Genomic DNA, 19,202 nt, shown 5'->3' with positions numbered 1-19,202 from the left:
TTGAACTTGAATTCCTATATACCTAAAAATGTGTGTTATTTTTTATTGACTGAACTGTCACTGAATTTAGCCTTTCAATACCTAATTCTCTCTAGTCCTAGTATGTCCCAAAAGAACTACCCAGCTAAAAGTCAGAATTTAGGAAGTAATATATGAATGAGTACTACATGTAATTATAGGGGTGGGTGATATCTAAAAATAGAAATATTGATGATTTTTCACAAAATATCTTGCTAATTATAGCCTCTTTATAAAGTACATTTCAACAGCAGTGGTTCTTATACTGTACCCTTTGAAATAATGACACCTATTTTCAAACAAGAAAAATGAATTCCATAATGGTTTTTGTCGTAGAGAAGTTCTACAATATACTGGAAATAATATCCCACCAAGGGTACATAATAGTAATAAAAAAATAGAGAGAGTGTCCAACTCTCAATATAGCCCTTACAAACACACTGAGTCAAGTTACCAGTAAACTTTAGAATATTCTTGTTTTATTTTAACACTTATAGGCTCTCTTGAGTTGTGCCCTTCATGTTGTAGATCAAAGCATTTAACATGTTGTGTGAATATACAGCTTGTTGCATCATCACATGGCTCAGTGCGTTTTGGGAGTCTATTCCAGTAGGACACTCATTTTATTTTTTATTATGTACCCTTGATCTCACTATACCATTACAATATGCATATCTTGGATGACAAGTAGTTTGCGCATATATATCAACTCTCCTGCCTGTGCAATTTTAAAATTTTAGAACACTGATTTATTGTACGATAGCCTGCTGTTACAGTTAAGTCTTTGCAAAGTACATTGGTGAAAATTGCACACTTTAACTATCCACAGCTTATTATTTCAGTCTCTCTTAGGCCCTCTATAATAAATTGTATAGCTATAATATTATATAGAAAACAGTGCTACATACAGCCGTATGCATGTGGGTTTAGTTTTCTATCATTTCAAGTCTCAGTATGTTATAACTTTCAACATATCATTATGGGCATACATATTAAAGCAGACTTCATTGACTGTGCATAATTGTAGCCATAGAGTTGGAATTCAGTAATGCTTAGCAATGTACTACCTACAATATATACATACAAGGGTCATAACAAGCTGCTTTACTAGCTAGTGAACTATTAATATATCTAGTATCATGGCTGGACTTGATTACGTAGAAACCTTATAATGGAAACTGAAATTTAATTGTGCAGTAATATTTACAAGTATATATACATTGCATATACAGTATGCATCTTATACAACGGAGTTACACATCTACCAAACTTAGCCGCATGTAATGCATTAAAACAATATGTGAACTTCATTTCAATGTGTTTTTGAGAATTCTACATTCTCTTATCCACTGCAATGCCCTCTTGACATCTTGAGCTTGAATGACAAACAACAAGTGCATACATGAGACCAATGCCAACTGCACATAAATTGAACTGATCAGTCCAGGGGATAAATGTTTTTCAAATTCTGTTCGGATACTTTCACACTCAGGATTATAACCAAATAGGTTACATTCAAAATATCTATACAAGTCATCTATCAGAGCATCAGCATTGCTAACATCAATACTTATGGCTAAAAGTGATGTTATCCCAAACACAATGACATAGCCAAGCAACAGAAGGATCTTTACTTGTGGCACACTGAATGTAATGCCACATATTCCCTTTCCTCTTTCTCTTTTGAACAAACCACTAGTCTGTAAAGAATATTATGAATTTAAGTTATACAGACCATATACACATTCATATTATGTTGTCAGAAGTTTAACTATATATGTGACCGGATTTGCGAAAAGGTACCTTTTCCACACATTTTACATACCAGCACACAAAATGGTGTAACACTTGACTCCTTATTACACTGATTAACTTGCTCTAGGTTTCAAAATGCAGCCAGATACTGTAGCTACACTCTTGAAAAATTGCAAGCAATTATATGAAATGATCGAAAAGTTATGAAGTTTCAACATTCAAAAAATGGGTCAAATATTGTGTGTGAAAAAGGTACCTTTTTGCAAATCCGGGCACATATTGTATCTAACTCGAAGTAACACAGACGGTGCAGAACATCTCTTAAGAGATCTTAAAATAAAGGATGCTAACGTCTCTACAAAGGATGGTTTCTGAGATCCTTGGTCCCAAAGTATTGAATTAAAGAGGCTCCATGCTATATATATATGACGACCCTTTGTTAACTACAAAAACATATAAGTGTTTGGGGAATAAATAATATGCCCTCCCACCTGCATGAAATACTCTTGGGTGGAGGACAGGAATGATGAATTTATTTGGAGTGACCTACACTGGCCTTATAGTATCATCTGCTATGCTGCATGCAAATTATGTAGCTATATGTGCTCTTAATATTTCACCATAATTATACCTTATGTATTGTCCAAAAAGAGAAGAAGGTCAAATTTACTCCAATGGCCAGTAAAACTGTGAGAGGCAAAAGAAATGTGTATAATATTAATTTCTTATTTGGTCGTGGAAATAATGGAGGAAATCTTCCAAGCCTGTACTCTGATATCAACATTACTATTGTTGGGCCGGTGCTGCTAAACAATATAGCTCCCAAAACCTCCAATATGCATAGTTTCCATCTCCGTCCTGCTTCACTGAAAAACTTTGATGTCCAAAAAGGGAATGCCAATCCCTGGAACAGGTGAAACACATGAAGGAACCAAGTAATAGCTATAAACAGCAGTCCGAACTGAAAAGCAAACCCTATAAACAAATATAAAATACAATCAGGAAAATGATTTAACTAATAGTCATTTGACCATTGTTGTTTGTAATAAAATAAGTAATGCAATATTGGAGACATTACTACTAAAATGCCAATGCTATGGCTACACCTGTATGTATGTATGTACAGCTAACCTGCAATCTCAGTAAATGGTGATGGCTCTAGAATAGACAAGTGCACAGTTTTATGGCTACAGTATAGTCTCTCTTGTCCTCCAAGGTAGCTAATCATGACAAATACACCTATCAGAATATAAATGATTCAATATAAGCAACATTATATTTGTTTTCATCTTTGGCAGGAAGCTCTAATGACATATAGATTGGGATGGGTGTGGTTTGTTAATTTGGTGCTTTTCTGCAAGTCTAGCCATGCTAGTTAAATACCTTTAATGTCCTCAGCCTGAGCCAGCACAATGATACCACAGGGACTGAAAAGCATTAATACACTATTTGACTAATAGAATATACATACAATGCAACAGAGTAGTAAACCATAGTAAAAAGGAAAATGATACTTGGTTGTCTGTACACTGAGAATGTCTGAAATGGTTTCACTAAAGTTTGCATGGTACATAGCTGCTCTACCCAATTTGGAGAATGGGTCAATAAGCCAAGTATGTGCAATTGTTGTTAATATGTGGCATGTTGGCTTTGTTTGCAGCACAACACACTGCAAAATAGATACGTACAGTGTATTTAATATCATTTCACTTGAAAATGTATGTGTTTACAACCTTTATGTTTTACTCACCCTGCAAAGCTTACCTAAAATGATTATTCCAATAACGGTACACACTGCTAACATTTGTGGAAACACTAACCTGTAAGGAATTGTAAATATCTCTAGATATATACATACAGCAATATGTTACATACATTTTCTTCCACCTTAACACTGCAGCAATTATTATAATGCCTCCCACAATGACTCCAACAGCACATGAAAATATTATAATGCCTCTAATAGCAAATTTAAGTTGAACACTATAAAGTGAGAATGATCCACACAATGGTAAGCACAGGCCACAGTACTCTCCAAATTGATAGTGACACTTCAGAGGCTCAGAAGTGTTCACAGTTACACCAGAGCTAAAATTATTCTCACTCTTGATTGCTTCACAGGTGGGTAATAATGCTCCAAATTCTGTAGTGATTGCAATCCTCCACTCATTAGCACACACATCATCACGAATATTAACACATTGTTCTTTAGTTATTAATAGTGGACTACCATTACGATCACATGGAGGGTAGGCATATTGACAGACAAATGGCATTACAGCAGCAGAGCATTCCTCACTGACTAAGCCAGATAATCCTTGAAGCAAATCAAAAAATTCTGAAACTTGTTCTTCACTTATAGCACTGTAATACATAGTGCGGGTTACAGTGTTGTTAGTGTCTGTTAAAAGTGACAGATAACCATTGCACACACCATCATACTGAGAACAGCTCGCATTGTATATGGATATCTGCTGTGAACCAATTGTGGTAGATGACTGTAATGGTATGCATATGCATGCTCAATATACCATAAGTATTGTAGATTTATGCACAGTACACATACATGACACAATGAATGTGTTGACTATATATAATAGATCTTATGGTTTGCCTGTTTGTAATGCACGTGTATGCACATGCAAACACGTATGCATGCACACACAGCAGTCCTGACAACACAATTTGCAGTAGTGCTATGAGATGGCTTCCCTGCATTTGACGGGAATTGCCTGAGTTTTTCACTGTGACTGGATTGATTGCAGAGGTTCTTCTGTAATGCTGTTTAACACAGCTGAAAATGAATATAATTATAATAGCCACTTCATTAATTCAGTGATTGAATGTTGGGGTGTTTGTTCAGACAAAAACAATAAGCCTGGAACCATTCCTTCCATTCTAATGTGGTACACACGGGTTCACCAGTCATAATAATGTTACAAAAGAAGTAAACATAGCAAAGATAAATGGGACACAAAGGAGGACACAGGTAAGTCCATGAATAATGCATTGTACTGTACTGTGGTATGCCAAAAGGCACAACAGTGAAGCCTGTATCCTTAGTCATTATCAAATTACATTTGTCCGAAAGTATTAGTCAGTCAGTCAGTCAGTCAGTCAGTCAGTCAGTCAGTCAGTCAGTCAGTCAGTCAGTCAGTCAGTCAGTCAGTCAGTCAGTCAGTCAGTCAGACAGTCAGTCAGTCAGTCAGTCAGTCAGTCAGTCAGTCAGTCAGTCAGTCAGTCAGTCAGTCAGTCAGTCAGTCAGTCAGTCAGTCAGTCATTCAACCAGTCAGACTGTCCATCTGTCCATCAGTCTGAGACGGGCAGTAGAAAATTCCATCATTTTTGTAGCAACTTTTTGGAAGTGTTTCAGGTTGTACTGAAGGCAGTTTTGGACTTGGCTATACCTAACCAATACTGCCAACTGAGGGCACCATGTGAGGCTGGTATTATTTTTGACCAAAAAAGCCCAGATTTTCATTACTGTATGATATAATGGTTATTAGGCAGCATAATGTTTCTTAATGGTAATACATGACATGACTTGCAGTTGTATATAGTTATTATGCACTGCACACTTAGGCATCTGCAACTTTCAATTGTGGGCTTTATTCAGTACTAATTGTGCCTGGTATATGTGTTTAATTAAATCATTAAAAGTATGTTTCACCTTTTACAACAATTTAGGGAATATTTTAAAAAACAATTGATCCAGTATATCCTTGACATTGCTTTGAACAAAGGAATGTAGGAAAGAATCTGATTTTAAAAAGGAAACAATGCAAGCAATACTCTTCATTCTATTCCTGCATGCATGCTACATAATTAAGTCATGGTGGGGAACCATATATACATAGCTATACATAACTATAGCCACAATGCTATAATTATTTACGTAATTAAGCCTACTCAATAACTGTTTATATACAACTTCTGTAGTTTTAGTGGTTTTGGTAGTAATTATAACTTTAATTTTATACACTACTATCATAAAAGTACTATATGGTACATATAGGTGCTAGCATAGCATTATTAGATGCTACCATATGGTCTTATACTCTTTGTTAGGTTGGCAGCACAGTATGCTTCCAGACCTCAGCGTATACGATACACAAAAATTTGTATATAATCTGCATACATTCCCCTTGTCATTCTACCCTTGCATACACAATATGCTGTTAAGCCTATTGATAAATAGTAAGTACATACCTGGTAATAAATAAACACTGAAACTGCAAATTAAATAACATAGCAAAATATTGTATAGTGTGTATAATAATGAAATTTATATGCAAAGAATTGAGGATGTTGTGGCATCAAAACAAGCTGAATGTTCATATAACATAGAAACACCCAATGGGTATGTAATAATGTAATTCTAGTCACAAATTAGTCATGAAGGCCTGGTATTGCACATCTCCTGTACAAAAAAGCGGATGACTGAAATAGCTATTATACAGTAACTTATTATCTTGGAGCCTCATGCTCTAACAAATTATATGGTTTTAGAAGCTTAGAGATTGGCTACTTTACACTATTGAGCTATATGTGTTAGGTATTATAATAAGCTATGTTTAATAAAGGTATGCTATACTGAAATGTAATGTATATATAGTGGTAGGATGTTTGCTATGAAAGTTGTCAACAAGTCAGTGACACAGCTATTGAGTTAGACTCCTTGGTTAGACTGCTACTTAGACAAATGGAGCTTCGACTGAATACAGAAACCCACCACTGTATAGCTATATTTATATGCCTCATATCTATGCATCATTTATTATGATGTATTTGTGCCGGGCTGTTAAATGAACTGCATATGTAGCTAACCTGCTGAAGACAGTTATCAATCTCAAGCTCAATTATTCCAAGTTCTGTAATTGGAGTCACATCACTGCTTGTGGCATAAATAATGATGGGGATGCAAAAGCAACCGAAGACCAATATAAATACACAAGTAACAAAGATTACTTCTGCTTTCTTCTGATTTACAGTGATTTTGAGTGAAAGCCAGGTAACCACCGTCCATAATTCCATCTATAGCTATAAGGTAGCGAAACAACTAGCTATAACTAATTATATATACCTTGCAGCTCAGTGGCACTGAGGACTCGGCTTTGGATTGTAAACTGAGAAAATACTCTGTAAACTAGGTAGACAATCTGTCGAAAATCACCATTTGGTTCATACTATAGGTATGTGATTTAATTTTCAGGTCTCAGATAGACGAATAAAATCCTGACTGAGTTCGAAAGCAAAGGCTAAACTACTGAATACGGCACAATGTAGTCTGTGACGTCAATTATTAAATAATTAATATTCTCGGTCAATTTAGCTACATCATGCAACAATCGCTACGTCAGACCTGAAAATTAATTTAAATCGCATATACCTATAGTATAATACACATAAGGCCATACCTACTGAATCTTATTTGTAAGTTGTTAAAACTTTGTAGCGTAGCACATTCTTATCACTTATGTTGCACGTGATTTAAGTGGTTCCTGTGTGCCTAAAGGTATCATGCTTCAGTCAGATCTCATGCGTGCGAGTGAAAGACAGCTTTTACAAAGAAAATGAAATTGGGAGTGGTGATTAAAGTCGTGAAGGTCTAGCTAAAGTACGAGCTTTAAGGTGGAGATCTTCCAGACAAATCAGCACTCAGGAGATGGGGTGGACCCATGGGGGTTTCTGAGCAAACTGATTAACTATATTCGACCTAATTTAAGCATTCAAAACTTTGCGCTGATTTGTAAAGGTAATCAAGGTTCTGATTGAATCCTCTAAAAGAGCATGTGACCAAGGATTCATTTATGTAGTTTTATGCCGGCATTTGTATGTCTCATTGTTCAATATGATGGTTCATCTCTCTCTGTAAACTACCCTAATAGAGCAGTCACGTTTTGTAGTTTTTAAAAGTTAGTTTACCTGTACCAACACCATAAAATTATGTCTCGATTTAGTGATTATAACCTGAAATTAGTTTTAATTTCCTGGGGGAATGCCCCCAGACCCTCAGAATGGTATCCATGTCAGTTGTATGCTTCAAACTTCACATACTCTTGGCCTTCTCTGTGCCAGCAGAAAAAGGTACAAGACCAATTAAAATAGCTAAAATTATTAAAACGTCAAGATTTTTCACATAAAGATTTTATTGTTACCAGACTGAATCTCAGAATAGTAGCTGGATAATTTTCACTGGGGCCACACACTCCTATATTTAAGTGTGCATAGAGCAAAAATTTGGAAACCTGTCACTGAAATTCCTGGAGCTTCCCTTGTTCAGTACAGTAATACTACAGAGCAACCAACCTACTTATGCTTCTTCTTGCTATAGCTGTGGCGTTTTTGTATGATAAATTTTACTTTTATTGCTTAAATTTTAGATATCAAATTGACCTATATCTATACTCAGTTTTCTAAATGTTTGTTACTAGCTATGCCAAATTCTCATTATAATCTTGAGGGGGTGGCTAGTGGAGCAATACATGGTCCGAAACTCCTGTACGATACTGTAAAATCACACTATTCCACGGTTATGAGTAATGTAATCAAGTAGTTTTAGACCTACAATTTTAAATTATTTATCTTGTACACCTTTTGTAGCCTGATGGTATATATCTCTGTGATGGTTAAGGCTATTTCACTAATCATCTCGGCTACACTACTTGTGCATGAGGTGGTAGTCCTTTATTGAAAAATCTTGCTGCTTGTTGAACTGAATATTGTATTTCATATGGGGAGCCCAAGAACAGACAGCCATCATATTATATTTCACACTTGCATGATTATAAGTTTCTTTTTTTAAAGCTAAGGTGCTGCTGCCTGGAAAGTATAAGCAGTCATCAGCAAACATGTTGTAGCATGAAGATACACAGTTATAGGCTGATCATTTATGTAAATAACGGTCCAAAGAGAGAGACACCACTTGTGATGTTTACTGGGTCTGACACACAGCCATTACATACTACTCTTTGACTGCATCCAGTTAGAAATGATGATATCTACTCAAAGTTGGGGCCTCGGATGCCAGGATGGTCTAAATTGCATAGTAAGGCCAGGCCAAGTTGATTGACAGTTTATCGTCCGGGATATTTGAAAAAGTCATGCGGGAGGGAGGTCATTTTTCATATTTCATAATGTTTTTAACATGGAAAAACATTTAAAAAGTAGCTTTACACAGTTGCTAGCTACTTTAACAATGATTGCAGAGCTTATTTGATTACGTCACTGTTAATACTTAGCTATTCGTTTATGCAATCTCTCTTTAGAAATCCATTTATTGAAGGTACTAACGAGTCCAGGCTGGGAATAATCATCACGTTTGTTGCACACACCATGTTTTAATATAAAAAAACGAGCTCAGAAGCGTAAGCAATGATTATCACGTGAGAAATAATGAATTATGAAATTATTGCTCTATTCCTAAAATCCCATGCGGGCGGTGACGATAAACTGTGAATTACTTTGGCCTGGCCTAATAGAAGGTGTGACACTTAACTAAAAGACTTGCAAAAGCTACATCTTGTTATTAAGGTTCAGGAATATATAGTGTGGAGTAGTTGTTGTTCAGCTGAGCACTGATCAATGAAGTATGCCAAAAGTAGTCTAACTACGTATACGTTCAAGCTGTAGATGTGCTGCTATTGCTATCAAAGCTTTGACCTTTGATTTTATGTGATTTAAATGGCAGCCACTAACATTAACTTATGTCTTCAGTTATAATTGATCACTGGATATAAGGTTAGGTCAAGTTGTTGAGTTGCAAAATGCATGCCTTTTAGGCACAAATGTGACCAAATTTGATAAAACAAGGCTTCCACACACATCCAGTTTTATGACGTTGAAGGACCATAACTCAATGTAGAAGTATGCAATCAGTTTCAAATTTTGATCTGTAATTTTACAATGCTATGGAAGAATTGTATGAAAATTTTAGGTAAATAATTTAACTGAGTAGTCAAGCTACTCTTTGTTAAAGTCAGAGAATTGGATGTGCATGGATGCCTTGTTTTGTCACATATTGTGATTTTACGTTTTAGATCCACTGCCTTCATTGCTATGTCTTACTGCTATTATGACACCATGCACGTTTTTCACCATTATGTATTTCAATGTTTAATGACTGTATGGGAGTAATAAATTAACTCACTTACATAGAAAAAGGTAGTGACTAAAGACAAACCTCAATGTCCAGGGAGGGTGCTTTATAGGCATGCGTCTATTATGCCGGCATAATTTCGGGAATAATAGGTACTGAAAAGCATTGGGGAATATTCCGGAATAATCGGATGAATTCTAAGAATAATTGGTACAAAATTATAAGTTCTTGTTGTGGTGCAGTGTAAAAATCTTTTAAATTTACTACCAAAACAGTGCAAGTATAAAAACGGTGAAAACGATCGATATACTCTAATAGAGCAGTCACTTACTCTAATAGAGCAGTCAATTTCGAGTCTATAATTCTAATAGAGCAGTCACTTGTTTAAAAACCCTAACAAAAACACTAATTTGGCACACATCTTTGGGAATAATTTGAGAATAATAGGTAGACTCAGGAATAAATTTGAGCATAATAGGTGAATAAAAAAAGAAGTGCCAGAAAGAATAATAGGAAGATTTTGGAGCATAATAGACTTAAGCCTAGTGCTTTAGCCTTTGTAAGTTAATAGTAATATAAGTTTGATGAACTGCTGAAGCTTACTTAGCATACAGACAAATCATGAAGTCCCTTTCTACATTCAGACTGGATAGAGTCTGTAGTATCTTAATAGTGTAATGATTGATCAGGCTCACATGTATTATAGAGTTTTGTACACTTAGGCTAGTTGTAAATAATAGGCTTATAGTAGTAGTTTTACATAATTGCTATTGTACATGATTGCTAATCACTGATAATCATTCTTAATCGAACCCTACCATAGAGTCCTTAAGGGACTGGGAGTGGTGAAATAGTGAATAATTATAACTAACAAACTAGGACAGTGCGTGATTAAGAATACTTTACAGAGCATTCAGCTAACTCTAATAAAACAGTGTATGTCTGACTATACAAGTAGCTACACAAAAAATTGGAATTTTCAACTAGTCTAAGAGTTGAGAATATAGTACATCAATAAAAAGTACTGAAACAAGCTGGAGTAGTGCACAATTTTAAATCACAGTAAAACAATAAGAAGTAGTATATCCCTACTGTGCATTTCCATTATGGTATCTTAATTGGGATATCACATTTCTTATTGATTTACTGTGATTTAATATCATGCACTACTCCAGATTGTTTCAGGTACTTTTTATTGATGTGCTATATATAGTCCCTACTCTAGTTGAAAATTCCATTTCTTGTGCTAACTTTATTTGCAATTACGAGTGAACCCACGCATACCGCATCAACATAAAGAAATGGAGCCGCGTACCCCAGCTATCAATTATCACCTGAAAAGTGAAGTATCCATTATGCTTTGTTGTCAGCTATGTTCAACCAATCACACAGCCTTACAAATCAAGAACTGTTCGAAAGGCACCTTTACAATCAAAGTAGCCCCTATATATGGATGATTTCCGTTATAAAGGAAGCCAGTTGTCATAGCAACTTGCTGAAAGTGTTTTAGGTTGATCTGAACACTTGTTCAGGCTTAATTTTACCTGCTTCATTGTTGTCAGGGAAAAGTGAGGCTGGTTTTTGGGAGATATTTGTTCATGGACCATGCCCAAACCTTTGCAATCCCTACTATACAGTACTATCACACTGTATGATGATGAACTGCCAGCCTGCATTGATTTAGGTTAACTTTCCTGATCTGAAGTTAATAAGTGGTCTTAACTACATGCTATATCTACCAAGCCATTGTTTACAAATGATCAGATTTACAGCCAACTCAAGTAGCGGTAGCATTTAATAATACACTGTTGATATTTAGATGGTCATTGTATTTTTAGAAACCTCTAATGTTTATACAACAAATGTGACCGGATCTGTAAAAAGTGGTCTTATAGCCTTTCCAAATTTCCAAGTTGACGAGTCATAACTCATCGTGTGTTTAATTAATCTATTATTACATCCTGAAATAGTGCTACACTGTAAAAACGATTTTGTAAGTTTAACAAATATGTTAGGAGTGTAAAGTGACCAAATTTCAGGCTGGTATATACCATATACTCACAAGTCAAGTTATGGATTGCCAAGTACATGCAATTGGAAAGGCTATAAGACCACTTTTCACAGATCCGGTCACAAATGACTAACTAAATGCACAGGCCAGTGACTGGATAAATATTCACTTTGTTAAAATAATTATGGCTGTAAATGAAATTTAGTTTCCTATTAGAATTTTAAACTTGGCCCGATATTTACAGCCATAACTTGTGCACCTATACACCTATATTATGTGTATAGTGAGATGTTTTGTGTTACATGTGGAGATGATAAAGATCATCTGGTTACTGTCTGTATACGACTGTATGTGATACAATTAAATTACTTCATACTCATGCAAAATAGTGTGTTATCCCTACAAGCTGATTAGAAGTGATCATTAGATCTAGAATAGCTGGCAATGTTCAAGAGCCACATCTTTTTATCACTATAGTATGTACAAGTTGAGCTGAATCCTGAAAAACAGCTAAACAGTAAAAGTGGATTTTTTCTCAACAGAGTTAACATTTCAGCCAACCAGATGATTAGTGGTAACAGCAAAGGTGTCGACAACAGACAGCATGGTTTGGCTACATTACAAGTTCAGGAAAAGGTTGTAATGGACACTGTACTTATATGGCGCCTCCATAGGAAACATATTGTGAAAATTTTGATTGGTCACAAATATAATGTCAGACATTTGAACAAAAAGATTTTGAATTATTTTTAGCAGGTCAAGCAGTACTACAAATGAGCCAAATTTCATGTGTAATTGCATCCATGAGTTACTAAATGTTTTGAGGATTCAGCTCAAAGCATGTATAGTATAGTCTAGACCCTTTTCTTACCCTGCATTAGGGAACATAGTCCGGCAGGAGGATGAAATTAGGTTCTGTCATAAATTAGTTTTCTAATAGGTTCACACCTTTACTTTGCAATAATTTCTTGATACATGATGCCAGCAATTGTCAAGGAAACATTATTTAAGTCACTGCCAAATCATCAATATTATAAACAATTAAAAACTCATTTTTGAATAAATTTGTAAGTCACATATATGTAAACTCATGCTGGCTAGGGAAGACAGGTGGAGGGAAGTCGAATGACTGGGGTATGAAGCACACTCTAAATTAAGTGAAAATAGCCATAAGCCTTTTAGATCTGTACATGCTCTCCTTAAGAAATTTTGGATAGTTACTTGAGATTTTTGGGTCAGTACTGCAAGTTACAAATGTGAAGCAGACTGTTTATTGAAACTTCAATCATTCAACACTGAAATTATAGATAGTGATCTAGCGAAGTGTTTCTGAAAAGACTACCATTTGGCATTATAGAGCTGTATGAACACATTCTATGTTTTGAGAAGGCTTCAAATTAGTCTGAAGGATTTTTATTAACAGTAGTATAGTGCATGAGATTCAGTAGTCAAAAATAATAATAATTTTTACTATAACCTCAATAATTCTATGCCATATCTATAGTATCTGGCTATGCTATACAGGCTGTATTTGACCAGACCTCGACTCAGAGTGGAACCTTGAGCCCCTTTTCAAATTTCTGGATCCACCCTTGTACTGTAAATATGTACACTGCTATTAGCTACAGTGCATGCACTATTTTGTTATTGAACTATCACTTGTTGTTGATATGTAAATACAGCTACAGTATATTTTAAAACAAAAGTGGTGGGGCTCTTACTCCTGTCCTGTTTAAATAGGAATTGGTTAAAGACTCTTAATTACATTGTGTAAGGACATCTCATAGACTGTGACATTGGTAGAATGAAAAATACATGTAGGGGGGTGCTTTTTCCTGAATCTCCCCTGGAGAACAGCCACTTTTAATTGACAAATACACTTGTGAAAATTTTGTATTCAGTATCATTTTTATTAGCAGGATTTTGTAACAGTTATATTTAGCTACTGTGGCTTTACTACTTTATTAATGCAGTCTACTGTGTGTAAGTGGGGCACAGCCCATGTGTCATCCATTTGACGCTTGTTCTATAATATTAAACTACCCTATAGGTCATGTGTTGTGGTCAAGTGCTGAGGGTTAAATCCTTAATGCAGGGATTGAAACTGAGAATTTCACAGAACTCTTTGTTTGAGGTTTAGACCACAGCTTGCATTGATATTATAGATCATGTTAGATATTTTCAAGGGCTGAGCAGCATGCAGGCAGGTGATAGAAAGTTTGCTGCCTAATTATTTTTATACCAAAATGGACACCGTGATTTCTCAATCATTAAGTCATGACCATCTTATTCAATAAGTCACCACCACATGGAGCTTGTCTTGGCTTCATACAACAGAATCAAACATGTACTCTTAGATTAAGCACATCTGTTGATTTCACAAGCTACTTAGCTGTTGGACACTTTCCTGTACTGTAAGATTCAATGCAAGTTTCAGTGCCTTAATTGTCACCTTATGTTTTCAAATGAAATAGTTATATGTGTTGATTTACCAAGTGCTATATAAGTGTACTGATGATAATGATAAGTCACAGACTGACAGCTACTAGTGTAGACAGTAGGACATAGGGTTAGCAGCTAACCAGGAGCAGCTACTTTGTGCATGCATGCATGTATTTAAAATTTCACTAAATTATCATATTATTTTTACCCGTAAGTATTTTAAAATTTCCAATAGCTGGCAGCTTCACAGAAGACAGCAGTGGAAGCAGTAGTGGCTGGTGGTGGTGGCATCAGAAACAGTGTGGTTGCCAACTTGCCATGCTAAAAATTTAAGTAGCACACATACTGTAGCAGGCACAAAAGGAAAAAAATACTGTCAGTATAAAAATCTCCATTGGGGTGGGGTCAGTTAAGGTGAATCAGTTACTTGCTATACTATAGTATCTGGCTCAAGAGACTATATAGTAATAAAGACCAGCAGAACTGAAATAGCACAGATTTTTGGCAGTAAGACAGTGCTCTTCATTAAACATGTATAATAGTACCTGTCATTACTTTGTGTGTATATTTGCAGTATTTATAGACACACAATCAGTGTATCTGGTAATGGCTGATATAGCTACCTACTGTAGTAGCTGAGTGACAAATTTTGCAGAAGTAGTTTGCTCTGTGATAACTTTTCTGTGAAAATTGAGTAAATGATTTGAGATACAGTGTCTCACCAAAATTATTACCTTAAAGTACTTTAGAAACTTAAAACAATAAGCTTTAAAACTCATTGTAGCTGCCAGAAGTACATCCAAATCATCTTTTTAGTTTTCATTATTTCAATGCTATATATACAAGTGCCATCAATTAATCTATTTCAGTTACTCTGCTGAAGGTATTAATTTCACTGCAAAAGTAACATGCACAATCCAAATAAAGGAAATGTATGCAGCACTTCTATAGTTCTTGGCATTTCTTAACATTACAATCTACTGACCTGTATATAGACACTTCCCTTGGTGAGCTTTTGGATCTGAGCTTGCTGATGAAGTTGCTATAAGTTCCAGTATGTAAGCTATATATTATTTTGAGCACTTTATGACTTCTACACACATTTTCTTTAAAATCGTGTATAGTAAGAAGTACTACTATATATACATCTGATTTATTATAGAAAGTACAGCAACGTTATACAGTAATTTAAACCGATAAATGCGATTCATAACAAGTGCCTTCATTGCCATGCAGTGAGTGCCATTTTTATTGTCAAATATTATTGCACCTTTAAAATCCATGCTTTACTCATATAAACCCAAATTTCAAGTGACAACTATGTGCACTGATTTCAGTTTGGCAGCAGATGACTGGCAAAATATCACTCATTTTATAACACAGATCAATCACGCTATAATATTTATTTATGAAGAAAAAAGCAACATACATACAGTGCAGACACATGGTTTGTGCAAAGATAACAGATGTGTACATGCAGAATGTATATAAATGTAGAGATATGTAGGTCTACTATAAACACAGAATACTGTATGTCCAACAGATCTAAGTGTTCTCTCAATTGTCATCAGTAATGGGACTATCCAACCTAGTATGAAAATATCTGAGATATATAATGCAGCATCAATATATATATACACGCATAGAAATAAACAAAGTAGTGTGCCGTGAAGTCAGTGTGCCACACCATTAAGCTATAATATTTTTCATGCACATGTATCTATATCTCCATGCTATACCTAGTCTAGTGTGGCAGAGACTGTATAATAGACACAGGGGCTTGTTGCTTTCAGTATTAAGCTCCTGTGCCTATATACAGGCACTTATAGATGCAGGCACTTATCCCAAAAGCGATAAGCCTCTGTGCCTACAATATATTATGGTCTGTGCCATGCGACACGCGAGACTATCTCCTTACAAGATGAAACAATTTTACTTTTGCAGTGGAAGTGACATTATTTCCTCCTCCACCTTCAGTAGTATTTATACCACCAATTTGAACATAATCATTCCAGGAATTCTTGAGATACAATCTTCAACAATTGAATTTTATTTACTGCTGTTAATACAACCATGCTAAAGTTTACCAGAACAAAATGGTATGTGAGTCCTCAGACAAACATGCAACCATGCACATGCCTGACTTACATAGTAGGTCAGCTGTAGCATTGCTATGAAAAAACCTCACTGTTTAGGAATCCATTATTTATGGTTTCTACCAAAGAAATAAAATGGTAAAGAGTTGTAGACCTACTAACATTTTTTCATGAAATTAAGACCAGTGTGTGGTCGGGTGAACCACTTACGGGAAGAAGCTGGAAATCGGTACATGGATAGGTTAACTATCAAATCTCAAGCCTTTTGTTGTTATATAATTTGGAAGAAATTAAGAGCTAAAAACTACAGAATCATTTAACTGTTCCAGACGTTCACCTATAAATATCAGTAATACACTCTGAAGGGCTTTGTATCATAACCTTTTGACCATACTAAGGAAAAAAATTCTGTAGAAGCCTGCATGTGTTTTTGAAGTCTAACTATAAAGATTGACATATACATATGAACATGTTATATCAGACACATTTTAACAAGAAGGAACACATCAAGTAATACCTTCTATACAGCTCTTCACAACCATCATCACCATCATTATTATCGTTTATTTCTGAATATTCAGCTCTGCATCTTTGCCTGTAGGATAGGTAAGTTTCTTTTATGTACTTGATCAGATAGTAGAGTGAAGTGAGACCAACAATTAAGGCAACAACCAGCATATCGGTTAAAGATATAGGGAAAGCAACCATGAAACCACAGGTACCAAGTGTACCAAGACAGACAATTGGAATCAGAACATGCTTCAACTTAGTTGAGTAAGTCATATAGCATAAAAATATTGCCAGTGGAAGAAGCCAAAGCAGGATATGTAGAAAAGGATTATATGAATAACTAGCAACAATAGAATAAAATCATCAAAATTGCACTATCCAGAATATTCAAACTGTTTTTCTTGTATGGCTGACACCAAACTTGAATCATCATGATGACATTGCTAATAACCAAAAAAGTCGTGTGTTTGGATGTATTAAAGTAAAACTCATAAGATGACAAAAAGTCAAGTACTAGGTCACTAAATTATTAGTTGTCGACATAATAAGTAATAAGCAGCAAACCAGCGGTATTCATCTTTGTAACATCCTTGTAGTTGATCCAATATGGGTTTTATTCTGGTCAAATTGAGATTGAATTTGGAAGCCAAAGATCGCTTGAACAGTAGAAGAAATGGTAAACCAATTGAGACTATCACTTCACAAAACACCGCAAATATTACATACAACACACGCCATTTGTGAGCAAAAGGTATAGATGGAGACAGATATAAATGCCACTTTGTTTTACCAGTAATTCTGTTATAAACTGCTAGTGGTTTCAATAGCTGCACAGATGTGTAGGATATGGAACTATATGACAGTAAAAGAATCAAGCAAATCAAGCTATTTGAATGTCTTCGAACTAGCTCAGTTAGTTTAGAAGATTTTTTAGCAGCAACAGCAATGGTAGCTAGTATAGACATAACTATTAATGGATGTGTGTAGACAAAAAAGATATGATCTATCACTTGAGTATTAAGGCAAAGTTTCATGAGTTGTAGAAATGCTGGCTTTAAGTTCCCAATGCTTCCTAAAGATGAAAGAATTAAAGACTCAATTGGAGCAGTGTAGTATCCATCATCGTATGATTCACACTGGGGAGAGACTTGAGAGTAATCAGTAGTTACAACTGCATGTTGTTTTACCACATTTTCTAACACACTGTAGTAGAATAACAGCCCATATACATATCCAATGGAGGTATCAAACTTGAATTTCAGCACAACAACCAATAACAGTATGAAGATACACCAGTACAATAAAGTGGTAAGGAATACCAACAGCCATGGCCACCCATGCCACAAATTGCCATAATTATTACGATTGCTACTTTGAACACACTCCGTAGTGTCAAATATGATGGAGTTGTTTCCCTTGCATTCTCCACAGACAATGCCTCCCCAGTTTGGTACACATTGTTCATTCCTATCAGGATGGGAGCGACTATTCCACTCTTCAGATAAGTCACAATATTCTTCAGGGCAATTAAGTGTGCAATGGGAAATGTTATTGTCATACCAATACCCAAATATGGTAATTACAAATCCAGATGTCAAATATTCACTGCAATCATACCTCAAAGGATAAAAGTCTTGACATAAGGAATTGTTACACACTGATAAACACCTGCCATCCTGCCAAACATGTATTATATCATTGCATTCTTCCTGTGTTGTTACTACTAGTGTGGAAGTTACCATGTCAGTCTGACAGGTGAGGCTGACTATGAGCAGTAGTACAGCTGAAAACATTGCTGTGGATCTACAGTGGAATTTTCACTACTAACACACACACACACAGTTATTACCAACACATGCAAATGCAATGCTTTAAGTTATACTATCAACTGTCATTTAGCAGGTTGTTGCATAATACAAATAAATATCTTTGTAGTCAGGGCCAGATCCCATGGTCTGGCCAGCCTGTCATTGGCCAGACTTCTTTGAATTTATAAAAAAGAACAAGATACCCTAATAGAGCAGTCATTGTAATACTCTAATAAAGCGGTCATTGTTCTCATTACATTGCTTGGTCTAAATCATTACATCTCTGTCTTTAAATATTAAGTTCCAGTGAGTCATCTGCATGGCATTGCATTGAGTTAATTGATTATACATGTCATGCTTTAGCAGTTACAATCAAAAATTAATAGCCTCATGTGCCATTTCAAAGCATGTATTTTCAAACATTTCCCTGGGTTAGCATGCCCCCAGACCCTCTAGCTTGATAA

At 35.4% G+C, this 19,202-nt stretch overlaps 1 protein-coding gene across 1 annotated transcript; it reads right to left on the bottom strand.

The window, feature by feature from the left end:
* Positions 1 to 1,215: 1,215 nt before the first annotated feature.
* Positions 1,216 to 6,992, bottom strand: LOC136241068 (uncharacterized). The gene is made up of 7 exons (XM_066032242.1): positions 6,857 to 6,992; positions 6,601 to 6,807; positions 3,649 to 4,271; positions 3,538 to 3,593; positions 2,905 to 3,012; positions 2,405 to 2,748; positions 1,216 to 1,718 (listed from the first exon to the last, which is right to left on the bottom strand). Exons 2-7 carry the CDS (start codon positions 6,805 to 6,807, stop codon positions 1,326 to 1,328), a joined length of 1,731 nt encoding a protein of 576 aa, XP_065888314.1. The 5' UTR covers positions 6,857 to 6,992; the 3' UTR covers positions 1,216 to 1,325.
* Positions 6,993 to 19,202: the final 12,210 nt, after the last annotated feature.

Source organism: Dysidea avara, chromosome 12, assembly GCF_963678975.1.
Source record: "Dysidea avara chromosome 12, odDysAvar1.4, whole genome shotgun sequence".
Classification (NCBI taxonomy): domain Eukaryota; kingdom Metazoa; phylum Porifera; class Demospongiae; order Dictyoceratida; family Dysideidae; genus Dysidea; species Dysidea avara.
The sequence above is the reverse complement of the archived record's forward strand: the minus strand, read 5'-3'. Positions and strand labels throughout refer to the sequence as shown.

Excerpts from the sequence above, each read along its gene's own strand:
- LOC136241068 (XM_066032242.1), bottom strand. The coding sequence starts at position 6,807 with ATGGAATTATGGACGGTGGTTACCTGGCTTTCACTCAAAATCACTGTA. Across the intron at positions 4,272-6,600 it reads TTGATAACTGTCTTCAGCAG|TCATCTACCACAATTGGTTC; the intron begins GTTAGCTACATA and ends ATACCATTACAG. Across the intron at positions 1,719-2,404 it reads CTTTTTGGACAATACATAAG|ACTAGTGGTTTGTTCAAAAG; the intron begins GTATAATTATGG and ends TATTCTTTACAG.